Below are 14797 nucleotides of genomic sequence, written 5' to 3'. Positions count from 1 at the left end.
GGGTCTTGCAGGAGAGAAGTCAGAGAGAGAGAGTACCAACCTCGACCTGCTTCCTTTGATCCAGCAGCTTCAAAACACTCCTGCTAAAAACCAAACCAGACCAGATAAAAACTGAGCTGGGAGAAATGACCACTCCCCTTTCATTGTACAAGTGTTTTTTTCAAAAACTTGAAAGCCTGTTTTCTGAGGCAGTATCTGTTAGCTATAATCAAACTGGCCCTAAAACTCTTCAATTTAGACTTTTAGTCTGCGTCTTTTATGACATCTCTGAAAAATCACCAAGGACAACATAACCTTGTTAAAGGAGCAGCTTTGTCACAGGTGTTACAACTGAATTAGTAGTTTTTTTTATCTTGCATTATCGTTATAACGCATTGATTTAGTGGCAAAGTCACTGGAGTAATAATCCATAGGCCCAGGCAAATGCTGTTGGCATATTGGTTGAAATCCTACTGTGGCAGTATGTGGAATTTAAGTTAATTTAATAAATCTGCAATATAAAGGTAGAGACAGTAGTGGTGACCAGTAGTAGTGGCACTATGAATGTCCTATGGGAGGAGGAAATCTGCCATTCTTTCCCTGTCTGGCTTACATATGTCACCAGACTCACAACAGTGTTGTTGACATTTAATTGCCTTCTACAATGACTTTGCCAACACTCCATTCAAGGGAAATTAGGATGGGCAACATTTACTGGTCTTGCCAGTTATGCCCATATCCCATGAAAGAATGAAAAAACTATTTTCAACAGATTTGTGCACTTTAAAATAATAAAAAAAGGCTGCAGGTTTAGATGATAAAATTTAAATTCTGAGGTAATCCAAGAACTATAAAGTTGTAAATAATCCACGAAGAGTAGATTTCAAAGTGTTGCAATACAGCATCTAGTGGCAACTACCATTACTTTTGCATGATTAGGATTTCTATTTCGTGGTGTCTTAAGTTGAAAAAGAGTAAGCAAATAACAGCACTAAAAAAAACATGGCATCTGGTACCAGAGTGGACAGTGCAAGCAGTTATGATCTCCTTCATCACTCAGCTTGAAGAATAATGAAATAGTACAAGCACTGAGAAGGAAGTGAGATCTCACCCTCTCTGATTTAATGTTAAATCCGAAAACTAAATGCAGAAGAATAAAGAAAAAACTGAATTGAGGGAAAAATAGACAAGTAAAGAAAAACTGCATGAAAAGAACAGTTGGACTTGAAAGAATAAGGCTAAATCTTTTTTCGGTAGTTTATGGAATGAGCTGCCAGAGGAAGTGGTGGAGGCTAATACGATTGCAACATTTAGAGTCATAGAGAGGTACAGCATGGAAACAGACCCTTCGGTCTAACCCGTCCATGTCGACCAGATGGGACTAGATTGGGTTGGGATATCTGGTCGGCATGGACGACTTGGACCAAAGGGTCTGTTCCCGTGCTGTACATCTCCATGACTCTAGTCCATATGCGCAAACACAGCAATTTAACCTCATTCAATATACTTCAATGGTGTTTTCTACTGTGAGATGCCTTTTTTAATAAAGAAACCTGAAAAGCAACTCTTGGATATTCATGTTTAATCGTTCATCTGTCTCTCAATTAAGTTGCTCTAGCATGTGCTAATTAATAAAGACAAGTGATATTAGCTTCACATGAAAACGTATCATGTATTGTGAATTCTTTTGTGAATATCTAAATTATAATCCATAGGTTTTAGAATATGACTTTAAATTTAGGAGATTAATGCATTAATGTAAGGTAATAAAAAATTCTGATAAAGAAACTGGTAATAACCTTAAAAACAATTCAAATTTGGGGGTTACGGTTAGTAAAATGTAGAACTGAGTATAAGCCGAGATCTTTCCAGGTTTAGTGGAAAGTAAATTGCACTTATTTCTTTTTTTTTCCAAAATACAACAAAGTCTGTTTTCATTTAAAATCTTGTGGTATAATTCTGTCAATTATGCGTTAACTCTTTTTAAAGATACATTCCTGGGATGTGCAAATTTGTGGCACAGCAAGCATCTATTGCTTTCTCCGATTGCCCTTGAAAAAGTGGTGGTGTGCCACCTTCTTCAATTTGCCCAAGTTACTTGATTTAAATCTATTTGACACAGATTGAATGCAAGTTCTGTCACTCTGCTCATAATATTGTAATCATAAGTATATTTTAGTCTCAAATAAATTCACTATGATCATAATTTTGCGACATAAAACTGAATCAACTGAATAACAAGTGTAATCTATACATAATGACTTCTGAAACTAAGATTGTGGCATATTAATACAGTAATTGAGTTAACTTAGCCCTGAAACAAAGCTAAAATGAGAATGCTTGACAAGAGCTCATATAAAAGTTTCTCTGGATGGGTATTTTAAAACAGCAATGTGTATTACTCTGTATGTACAAATCAGAAGAGTTCACTCTTGACAATACTGTAATTTATACTGTAATATGTCTGCAAAAACAGATTCTTGATATTTTTCATCTTGCACTCATTAGGACAGATAAAAATATGCCAAGTTTCAAAGGAAGCAACAAACAAATCAAAAGGGGAAACGTTGGCCTAGTGGTGTTATCACTGGACTGTTAGCCTGGGGACCCAAGTTCAAATCCCACCATGGCAAATGGTGAAATTTGAATTCAACAAAAACAAAATCTGGAATCAAAAGTCTATGGTCAAAGACGACCATGAATTCATTGTTGTAAACACCTGCAGTTCACTAATGTCCTTTCGGGAAGGAAACTGCCATCCTTACCTGATCTGGTCTACATGTGACTCCAAACCCAAAGCTGTGTGGTTGTCTCTTACCTGCGCTGTCAGCAATTAGGGATGGGCAATAAATATGCATCCAGACAGCGATGCCCTCAGCCTGTGAATGAATTTTAAAAAAAACTATATTTCATGGCAAGATTGCCAAGTCAACTTTGATTGGCTTAGGTGTTGTCAACACCTTTAAACCATTCAACTTGCCAAACAAGCAGTCTTTCTCATGCAGCCTTTACTATTGCTCCTTCTGAAGTTTCCATTTGTGCTTCTGCCTTTATGAGTGCAAAATGAAAATCTTGAATATGTTTCTTTCTTCAGCAATTCTCAAGTCCTGTACCATCAAGAAACTGATTAACATCCTAAGACTTCACTTGCTTACCAGCTCTTTTGTTTTAAACCTGATCACCTCCTGTTGAGAAAGTGTTATTGTAGCATTACCTCTTTCTCATTCTCTGAACCATCAAATCCAGGTTGACAACTCTGAGGTACAGCTCTTCCATAGACTCCCGAAGGAGGATCCATTGTTTGTTTTCGGTCACCCATTTCATCCTTATCAAGAGATGAGATAATGGCTTGGCTGTTTGCTAATGGAACTGACTGAGGACTGCCAAAGACTCCTTATAGGAAGAAAGCAAAAAAAATGGCAAAGTGCTACCTTGTTTTCAAATATGCAATGTCTAGTTCTATTGTTTTATAAATAGCAGTACAAAAATATTACAGTACCACTAAAAGAATGAACATAAGAATTTTATAGAATTACAGACGTTTATTTATTAATAATGTGGGGAATCCTGCAGAGCTCTGCCATTCTATGCAATGCAGGATTCTCACTAAATAGAATTCAGAGGCTTTTCATCACGACACATGGAGAACAAGGAAAAGGACAAATGATCAATAAACCTACCTTTTCCTACAATGATGACAGAGTCCTCAGAGAACCTATTTCCAGCATCATGGTTGTTCACCTGCTGCATACTAAAGGTGGATCCTGTCGGTCCTAAAACAGTTACTTGTTGGTTAAATTTAAAACAATAACCTGTATACACAAGATCTTTTACAGTTGTAGGATGTTTCAGAATGTTTCACAGCAATGAAATGTAGTCAGTGTTGTAATGGAAAGAAATACGGCAATTATTAGTTTAATCAGCTCCTGATCTGTAAGCATTAAGAGCAGGGTTTTCGGATAACCAATTTAATATAGATCACGGACTCTCATACTGAGATTTAGAGGATGTGACTGTGGAAGGGGTATAAAATGGGGAGAAGAAAAGACTCCTTTATGAACATGATTGCTTTGATTGGTAGCTCAGCCAACCAAGGGGCACAATTTTAAAGTGGTTGTGGAAGCAAGGTGACTAATGGCTCATTTCATTGCCCCTCTGAAATTGACTATAATTTACAGATATTAGCATGGCAGTCTGGAAGCTGCAGTCTGTTACTCAGTGCTCCTCCATAAGCTGTGTGGAAAAACTTTCCTAGAACTATCAGTGATCTCAGTGAAAATGTCCAAGTTTTGCATTTCCTATTTGCCAATAAAACCCCTTAAATAAATTACACTATCTTCTTTCAAGTGTGAACATAAACAAATTTCAAAAATCCATATATCTCCTCTTTAAATACTTTCAGTGATCTAGCCTCCTCAACTCACTGGAATAGAGAATTCCAGATGTTCACTACCCTCACAGAAGAAATTTCTTTACGTCTGTTTAAAATGAATGTCCCCTTATTCTGTAGCTAGGTCCTTTAGTTTGAGATTTCTTCACTAGTCAAAACATCTTCTCGATATCTGCCAAAGTTCCCTAAGAATCCTGTATGTTTTAATAAGATCATAACCCCAGTTTTCTAAATCTATCGATAAAGGCCTAATCCCGTTAGGCACCAAAACTGTAACAGTACTTCAGCAACATCCTGTACAGTTGTAACAAGACGTCATTATTTTCAAACTCCAAAACCCTAGCAATACAAGCCAAATTTCCATTGCCTTCTTAATTACTTGTTGCACATGCATGCTTATGATTCATGCAGAAGAACAACCAGATCCCTCTGTGCAGCAATTCTTTGCAGTCTCTCTCCATTTATATAGAAGCCTGCCTTTTGATTTTTCCTAGCATTAAACTCCATCTGACACTTTTTTTTTGCCTACTCACTCAACCTACCTATATTCTCTTGCAGCTTCCTTGTGTCCTCATCACAACGTGCCCTCCCATTTATTTTCGAATTATTAGCATATTTGAATGCATTACACTCTGTCTCCTCCTCCAAGCCAATACTATAGATAGCAAATAATCAAGGTCAGATGATTGATCCTTGTGGCACGCCTCTAGTTGCATATTTCCAACCTGATACACACATTAATTCCTACTCTATCTTCTGTGTGTTAACCAATCCTCAATGAGATACTGATGACTCATTTGCATTCATTGCCATTAGCTTGTCAAATACTTTGTCCACTGTGATAGAGACTGTTACAAGACCTGTCCTCCATTTGCACCTTGCTTATTTGATATCTTTGGGATGTTTACAGTGTCTTCCAATGAGAAGACTAATGTTTAAATTATCTGCCATTTCCCTGTTCCCTTCTATCAATTTTCCAGTTCACATCCTTCAAGAGTCCCATACCTCACTTTAACTACTGTTTCTTTTTATATACCCTTAGAAAATCTTGCCATTTGTTTTCATGTGTATGGCCAATTTACTTTCATAAACAGTTTCCTCTCTTTATTAGCTTTTTTTGTCACCTGCTGCTGGGTCCTAAAAAGAAATCCCAAAGCTCTAGCCTACACTACACTTAGTTTTGGTCACATTGTAAAACTTAAAATTTTGATTACTGGAATGTTTTGACTAATGGACTATTAGCCCTTATTTTAAGGCACCCGAGTATAAGAGTAGGGAAGTCTTGCTACAACTGTACAAGGTGCCAGTGAAACCAAATCTGAAACACTGATTAAAGAAAATATCTTATTTTATTGGAGTCAGTTCAGAGAAGGTGATCCCTGGTATAGAGGGAATATCTTATGAGCAAAGGTTAAACAGATTCTGAAACGTTAACTCTGATTTTTCTTCACAGATGCTGCCAGACCTGCTGAGCTTTTCCAGCAATTGCTGCTTTTGCTTCTGATTGACGGAATCCGCAGTTCTTTCAGTTTTTATTTAGTATTTAATTCACTGCCACTTCTCTTCTCAGCATGCCCACTTTGAAGAAGTTCTACTCTCCTCTCCAACAAGTTCTGAGGAAGGATCACCGGACCCAAAACATTAACTTTGATTTCTCTTCACTGATGCTGCCAGACCTGTTGAGCTTTTCCAGCAATTTCTGATTTTGTTAAACAGGTTGGAACTCTACTCTTTGGAACTCAGAAGAATAAGAGGTGATCATATTGAGACATGTAGGATTTTTAAGGAGTTTGACAGGGTAAATACATGAAGATGTTTCCCTCCATGGGAGTCTAGGACCAGAAGGCATAGTCTTGAAATATTAAGGGGCACAAATTTAAGTGTGAAATAAGGAGGAATTTCTTCTCTTACAGGGTTGTGAATCTTTGAGACTCCTTGCCATAGGGAGCTATGGGGGCACAGTCCTTGTGCATATTTAAGGCTGAGATAGATAGATGCTTGATTAGTAGGGGAATCAAGGATTATGGGCAAAGGGAAGAAAAGTGAATGTTGGGAGTGTTGGATTAGCTGTGATCTTATTGAATACCTAAGCAGGCTTGAGGGGCTGAAAAGTTGACACCTGTGCCTATATCTTTTACTTATGGATTGGATATCTTCCTTCACCACCTTGTTCGTCATCAATTTGTATTTTTTGATCTGAATAAATTTTTGCTGTGTTATGAAATATCCCCTTTAATGTCTGCCACTGCTCATCTATTGACTTTCCCCTTAGTCTACTTTCTCAGTCTGCTTTAGACAACTCCTATGGTGATATTGAACTCAACAGAATATTACTTGGGTACCCAACATTTCTAACAATGCAATGATCAAAAAGGGACAAACTTACAAATTTGAAAGAGTAGGGATAACCTTCAGGAGTGTTAAATTCTTTATAAAATCAATGCCAAGATTAAGCAGAAATTGATATACGTCTTTCAAAGCAACAGTATTCATAGATTTATACAGCACTGAAAAGGCCATTAGGCCCTTCGAGTCTGCAGCAACAATAGCGACCACAAAAGGTGTGTCATTTCCAATTTCTTGTACTTCCAAATTTATACAGCACAGAAAAGGCCCTCTGGCTTTTGGAACGGACAGAGTATTTTTATTGAGATGTTTTCTTTTGAAATAAGTTAGATTCCTAAACTATATCCGCCTTTTGTCTGCATGGACTTTAGCAAGGCCTCCCACATGGGAAGAAAGTGAGGTCTACAGATGCTGGAGATCAGAGCTGAAAATGTGTTGCTGGAAAAGCGCAGCAGATCAGGCAGCATCCAGGGAACAGGAGAATCGACGTTTCGGGCATAAGCCCTTCTTCAGGAATCCCATATGGGATACTGGTTAGTAAGGTAGAACACATGGGATCTAAAGAGAGATAGCCAATTGAATATAAAATTGACTTGATAGTAGAAGGCAGAGGGTGGTGGCAGATGGATGCTATTTGGACTGGGGGCCTGTGACCAATGGTATACCGTAGGGATAGATTCTGGGTCCACTGTTGTTCATCATTTGTATTAACAGTTTGGATGAGAGTATAGGAGCAATGTTTAGTAAGCTTGTAGATGACACCAAAATGGGTGATATAGTGGACAGTGCAGAAGGTTATCTAAGAGTGCAATGAGATCTTGATCAGATGGGCCAAAGGGCCGAGAAGTTGGTAGATGGAGTTTAATTTAGTTAAGTGCAAGGTGTTGAATTTTGGTAAGGTAAATCAGGGTAGGACTTACACAGTTAAGAGTAGGGCCCTGGAGAGTGTTGTTGAACAGAAGGACTTAGGGGTGTGGGTTCATAATTCCTTGAAAGTGACATTGCAGGTGGACAGGGTAGTGAAGAAGGCATTTGGCATGCATGCCTTCATTGGTCAGAGCATCAAGTATAGGAGTTGGGACATCATGTTGTGACTGTACAAGGTATTGGTTAGGCCATTTTTAGAATAACATGTACAATTCTGGTCGCCCTGCTATAGGAAGGATGCTATTAAACTAGAAAGGGTACGAGAAACATTTACAAGGGTGTTGCCAGGAATGGAAGGTTTGAGTTATAAGGAGAGGTTCTTAGGCTTGGACTTCTTTCTCTGGAACGTCCAATGCTGACAGGTGACCTTATAGAGGCTTATTAACTCATGAGAGGCATAAAGAGGATGAATAGCCAAAGTCCTATTTCAAGGGTAGAGGAGTCCAAAACTAGAGGGCACAGATTTAAGGTGAGAGGGGAAAGCTTTAAAAGGGACCTGAGGGGCAATATTTTCAACAGAGGGTGGTGCTGATATGGAATGAACTGCCAGAGGAAGTGGTAGAGACGGGTACAATTACATTTAAAGGACATTTGGACAGATACACGAATTGGAAAGGTTTAGAGGGATTTGAACCAAATGCAGGCAAATGGGACTAGCTGAATTTAGGATACCTGGTCAGCATGGATGAGTTGGACTGAGGGGTCTTTTTTTCATGCTGTATGACTCTATGATGTTTTGAAATGATTTTTAACTTGGCAATTTTAATTTCACAAAGGTAGCTGCCATTTCTCCTGAACAAAACGTTAGCATGAGTTATTTTCAAGGAAATACTATTTCTTCAACGTTTCTGGAGAACTCTAATTCATTTTCCAAAGGAAATGCTTATTCTTTTCTGAATTGAATTGATCCATGAATTACATCTTATCTATCATTCCATTTAGCTTAATCGTCATTACACTTACACCTGTGATTTGCATCATTCTAATATATCAACATTCAGACCACAAATTATTCACATGGTTGTGCAAATTTGACTTGATAAATCACAAAACAGCCTATAACTGCAGAGGAATTCATCTCAATGGAAATCCAAATAAACTTTGATGAGCAAATTTCAAGTTTCAAAATGAGCAACAATTGCTTAGGTAAAAAATTTTAATTGAGGATGCCACTCTTTGGTTGTTTTACAAAATACCTCATCACATAACTACAATTTAAGATTGTTTTTAAAACGATTTTTCACTGTTCCCTGAATTTGAATTGCACACATTTAACAATATTGTCAGAATGCTATTATTCAAGAAAGATTGTTATATTTAATTATGATAACACTCAAGCAGAGTATGATTAATTATCTAATTAGTGACAACTAAATAAAAAGTGCTTGTACAAAAATGGCCAATTATGAGACATATCAATATTAATAATTACAAATTATGCATCTGTTAACCAATATGTAAATAATCCTGCTTAAATAACTACACTGACCTCTTGTGGATTTATTACTAGTTGTATTTTTTTGATGCTCCTTGGATTGAAATTTAGAGTTAGAGCTGGAGTGAGACACTTCAATTTGTTTCCCCTCTTCAGAATCTGGGACTCCACTTCCATAAGTCATGCGTTGACCAACAATACTCACATCAGAAGTTGCTCCTTCACAGAAAGTTATTCCTGTCAAAACAAAAAAGTACTATTTGTGCAGTATTATTTTAAAATGGTTTTTGCTCCCTCTTTGTAATACTTGGTTCTTTTCTCCTTTCTTACAAATATCTTGCAGCATTCCATGGAAATGGTACAACATATTCACAAGCCCCACAGAATCATGAGATAGTTGCCTATTATGACCCATTCTTATAGCATATTTTGCTTACACACATTATAAACCAGAAGCTAACCCTAAGAATACTTTATAGGTAAGAACCTATAAGAAACATTCTGGTAACCAAATTATTTTCGAATACCAAGAAAAATGCTAGTGTTATCACCAAGGCTGTATTTCATTATAATTGCTTAATATTTTCTAGACTGAAGATTTATATTCTACAATTCATATAAAAGACTAATATTTAATACTCCAGTGATGGTAAGTGGTAATCAAGAGATTTCCTTGCCCATCTTCCACCTGACGCTATGAGACCTCATGGGTGCAGGGTCAATCTTGAGGACCCCAAGCGCAACTCCCTCTCTCTCTCAAGTGTATATCACTGTGCTGCCACTTCTGATGGATTTATCCCGATGGTGGAACAGGATATATTAAGAGTATTCAAATCAAATTTCCCCAATATCTATGGTAGAAATCAGACTTATGTCACTGAATCATTAGTTTGGGGTCCAGTGGCATTACCACTATGCCATTACCTGCCCATTATAGGAGGCAAAAAAAAAAAGAAAACTAGAAATGGGATTAGTAAAGACACATATCCACACCAAAAGACTAATGAATTGGAACTTAATTGTAACCTAAGCTGTTGAGCAGATGCAGGGGATGTTTGAGTTGGGTCCGATTTACCGTGGCCTGATTGTACATTACATCAGCTTCAGTGGACTACAAACTTCTACAGAACGTAAAAGCGTAATTTTAACAAGGGACTAAGTTTCTAAAAACAGGAACGTCATTAATATATACATTACAAAATAATAGTTTTTTGAGTCACCAATGAGCATGCTTTAACATGTAGTGTAATAAAAACATTTTAAAGCCAATATCACATCTTCGGCTTATCAAGCAAATACATAACAAATTTTAACAAGTGATACCTGAGACGGAGCTATGTTCTGCTGGAGAAGGCCTTGCCTTTCCTGATGGTATTTGAACATGGCGTAATTTAAATCCTAATTGGGAACAACCATCAGACCTATTGAAATCACAATCAAGCACATCAAAGAGTTTGAAAGATCAACACAAAAAATTAAAAATATATAGGTATACTCAAACCCACAACAAATAAAATGATTGGTGCTAATTTAAAACAATTTAAACATGGTTATAAATCACTACATTACCATGGTAGCCACAGTATTTCATGATAAACTGGTCAGAGAATTTTGCGAAACTAGAGACAGGTCATGATAAAATAATGAAACTGGAGAGAAAGTAAAAAAGGAAAACAAGGATATCAAGCAAAATACAAATAAAGCAGTGACCAATAGAAAGACTTGAAGAGCAGACTGCAGTAAGGCCCATTTAAGTAATGTCAGAGTATCCACTATGTCGGATTGAATCTGAAATTAAACCAGGAAGATAGTGCATGTTTCATTCAATGAATTTAATTCAGCTGGAGAGCTGTAATGATTAGTACAAGTGCCTCAGTGCTCCTGAAAACTGGGAGGAGAGATATCCAGTTAAATGCAACAGAAAAACCAAAAGGAACTGCGGATGCTGTAAATCAGAAATAAAAAGAGAAATTGCTGGAAAAGCTCAACAGGTCTGGCAGCATCTGTGAAGAGAATATCAGAGTTAACATTTCAGGTCTGGTGACTCCTCCTGAGAACTGAGGAACGGTCACCGGACCCAAAATGTTCACTCCGATTTCTCTTCACAAATGCTGCCAGACCTGCTGAGCTTTTCCTGTAACTTCTGTTTTTATTGTTGCTGTTGTTAATACAAGAGAAGATCTATTACAAAATTTAAACCTTTTCACTAAATTATTTAAGTTTAATTAGAAACTAGGAAAAGAAATGAATAAAGAAAATAAGATATGTTTGAAGGGTGAAATTAGATAGAGAGATAAAGTGCGAGAAAATAGTGATCATGTTTTTATTGTATATGGGAACATTTTAGATATTAACTTTTGACCACTAAAAATATCCTTGGAAAAATGGATGAATTTCAGTGTATCTGTATCATTAGATTCACAGTGCAGATACTGAGAACTCAGAAGTACTGAAAACTATTGTTAATACTTACATTATTTTCTTGCCACAAGGGCTGTAAGGCAATGGTGATGTCAAAGACTCCTGGCTGTAAACATCACTTTCACTGTAAGTGCTTGCATAAGGCGATGAAGTACGTGATGTGGGATCCACACAATGTTCCAATTTGAGGGCTGAGTCTGGACTCTCAACATCAGATGCACTGTTACTCAGTTTAGCTCTTTTCTTTGCAGCACTGTTTCTTAAAGATTTTAGGGCACTCATCATCTGTAAGAAAAAACAGAACCTCACTTTTGGTAGCTGCAAACTTACTTTGAGAGATCAACAGTCGTCCCTTACAGGTTAATTTTTGTGAGGGATTTAAAACTTCATTTTGAGAATAAGGCATTGCAACCAAGCATCAAAAAGCACTTTTAAATTGCTGTAGTTTGGAATTTTTAATTATTTATTCTCCAGTTATAATCTTGTTTGATGATCTTCTTAAATCAGCAACATGACATGTAGCCCAAATCCAAAAACACCTTTAAAACTGTTATTCAGTTAAACTATCTTAAGAAATGGACAGCTGTGCTACAAGGTATTACTTCTACCCACAGGCATTTTTTTCGTTCTTAACTCTGTGTACTCAACTTAGATTACAATGTACAGTTTTCAGGGAATGTGCTAATATCAACTCATTTGGCATTGGAAATTAAACTAGTTTTCCTTTTGAAATCCTACTAACTAGGTAGTTCAGTATTCAGTGATAAAAATAGAAATTGCTGGAAAAGCTCAGCAAGTCTGGCAGCATCAGTGGAGAGAAATCAGGTTAACATTTCAGGTCATGTGACCCTTCCTCAGAGCTGAGGCAATTGCTTTTCCATCAAATTCTACTTCTGTTTTTGAGTTCTTTCGATTTTTATTCAGTTCAATATTCAATTGTTCAGATGGGACTGAAACTGAAGCATGTTTGTACATCAAAAGGGACCTCTTTTTCATCAATGTTGTAAAATATTTAATTTCATCCTTTCAGGTATAGTGTCAAGCAGAAATAACGAAGACACGCAATCTGTCCCTAAGCTCAAAACAGCTAGTAGAAAACAGCTGCAGCTGAAATCTTTTACCCTTCTGGTTTTTGTTCATACTCAAAATCTCATATCTCAGATAGTACTGGAAATATGCCTCTCTGCATTTAGCCATGAAATGTTATGATACAACTTAAAAGCATTCTTTCGCTTTGTGTTTTTCTTCATTTGACTCAAAGACAGATTTGCATTTGTATAGTACCTCTGTAAAGTCAGGATTCAACTGTACATTCCTGACAGTCTATTTTTCACAGCAAACTCACACAAAAACAACAATATCACCACAATAACCAGGTAATTTAGTTTCAGTCATACTGGTTGAGAAAAAATATTGATCAGGACATTTAGCAGAATTCTATTACTCTTCTTTATAATAATTCAACGGCACATTTTACCTTCAAGCGGAAGAGTGGATAGAGTTACGGGTTAATTGTCATAGCTGAACGACTGCAACTATAAGCAACCCAGCATGCCCCGAGTATTGCATCACCATGACAATAAGAAATAGAAACATTAGGTCATACATAGCCTCTCAAAATATCTGTGCTATTTAGTAAGATCATGGCTGATGTGATGATGATGCTCCTTTAATAAGGTATTCTGTCCTTGGTTTCTTTTCAGAGGGGTCGTAAAGACAGAGGTTCCAATATGTATGGAAATATCTACTTGAGAAAGCTTTTAAGTGATTTGTTTTAAATCACTTGTACAATGAAAGGGCAGTGGTCAGTTCTCCCAGTTAAGGGTTTGGTTTGGTTTTAGCAAGCTGTTTTGTTTTGCATCTGCTGGTCAAGCTTTAGCTGGGAACCGAGAGAAGCTGCTGGAGACCCAAAGAAGCAATTCCATGCTGATCCTCTCTCTTTCTCTTTCGCTGACGTCCTTCCTGTAAGAAGCTGTGTTTGAATTTACCTTTTTGCCAAGGCGTGTTTATGCAGATGTTGCAAGTATTTGGAACAGCATCATTAAGTTGCGATAGAATCAATTAGGATTTCAAATAAGTTAAATTATTCAAAATTTGGTTCTCATTTATTCTTGTTTCATTCAGTAGTCTGTAAATAAATTCTGTTTTGTTTAAAACTGAGTGGTTGGACCTTCTTGAAATATTTTCAGGGGGTCTGGCCTGGTCCATAACACTGATGTTATTTCAACACCATTTCAATTTCGATTTCCCACTTAATTTCAAGGCTGAGGCTCGGGGTTTTCACTTACGTATTGGGTGCGAGAGGAACCGGACCTGTGTAGGACCGTGTTTCAGGGCAGCGCAGTTTGGAATAATGTCTAATGGTGACATCAGATGGAACTCATGAGTCGATTGGTTGTTGGGGTCTGTCTTTCAACTGCAGTAATTTTAAATATTGGAAACTTATAAACTATTAAAAGAAAAGAAAGGATTTGTAGGCACACAAGAAGCAGCTAATTTATTTTCAACTGCAGTAATTTTAAATATTGGAAACTTATAAACTATTAAAAGAAAAGAAAGGATTTGGAGGCACACAAGAAGCAGCTAATTTATTTTCAGGGCAAAGAATTGATACTTTCTACTCATCTCCAGTTTACACTTAATAGTGAAGGTCAAATGGATGGCTGGTTTGCAATGCAGAGTGATGTCAAGAAGCTGGGTTCAATTCCTGCACCAACTGAGGTTACCATGTAGGATTTTCTTTCTCAACTTCTCCCCTCGCTTGAGATGCAGTGACTGTCAAGTTAAATGCTAGTAGTCGTTTCTCTCTTTAATGCAAGAGCAGCCCTATAGTCCAGGAGGACTCTGGTGTCATTTTACTTAATAGTACCAGAGTAAGGTTAAGGTAAGTTATGAGACATGAAGTGACTTAAAAGTTTAAGGTTAAGGCATAGCAAGATAGTTCAGTCAATGGAATGCCAGTCGTGTGGCATTTCGGAAGCTGTGAACACTTCCCACGACACAGGCCTCCAGTCTGAAATCAACCCTCCACCACCACCCTCTGTCTTCTACCTTAGAGCCAGTTCTGTATTCAAATGGCTAGTTCTCCCTGTATTCCATGAGATCTAACCTTGCTAACCAGTCTCCCATGGGGAACCTTGTCGAACGCCTTACTGAAGTCCATATAGATCACGTCTACTGCTCTGCCCTCATCAATCTTCTTTGTTACTTCATCAAAAAACTCAATCAAGTTTGTGAGACATGATTTCGCACACACAAAGCCATGTTGACTATCCCTAATCAGTCCTTGCCTTTCCAAA

General features: G+C 37.3%; 1 protein-coding gene across 2 annotated transcripts in view; it reads right to left on the bottom strand.

The window, feature by feature from the left end:
- The window catches only part of LOC122553484 (TOG array regulator of axonemal microtubules protein 1), a 170222-nt gene that overhangs the window by 33840 nt on the left and 121585 nt on the right, over positions 1-14797 (bottom strand). For both annotated transcript variants that reach the window (XM_043697299.1, XM_043697298.1), the window contains exons 6-10: positions 11551-11783; positions 10401-10498; positions 9132-9314; positions 3660-3752; positions 3194-3372 (exon numbers count right to left, since the gene is read on the bottom strand). In XM_043697299.1, coding sequence (XP_043553234.1) covers positions 3194-3372; positions 3660-3752; positions 9132-9314; positions 10401-10498; positions 11551-11783 — 786 coding nt within the window. The remainder of the gene's footprint in view (positions 1-3193; positions 3373-3659; positions 3753-9131; positions 9315-10400; positions 10499-11550; positions 11784-14797) is intronic.

Source organism: Chiloscyllium plagiosum, chromosome 10 (assembly GCF_004010195.1).
Source record: "Chiloscyllium plagiosum isolate BGI_BamShark_2017 chromosome 10, ASM401019v2, whole genome shotgun sequence".
NCBI lineage: Eukaryota > Metazoa > Chordata > Chondrichthyes > Orectolobiformes > Hemiscylliidae > Chiloscyllium > Chiloscyllium plagiosum.
The sequence above is the reverse complement of the archived record's forward strand: the minus strand, read 5'-3'. Positions and strand labels throughout refer to the sequence as shown.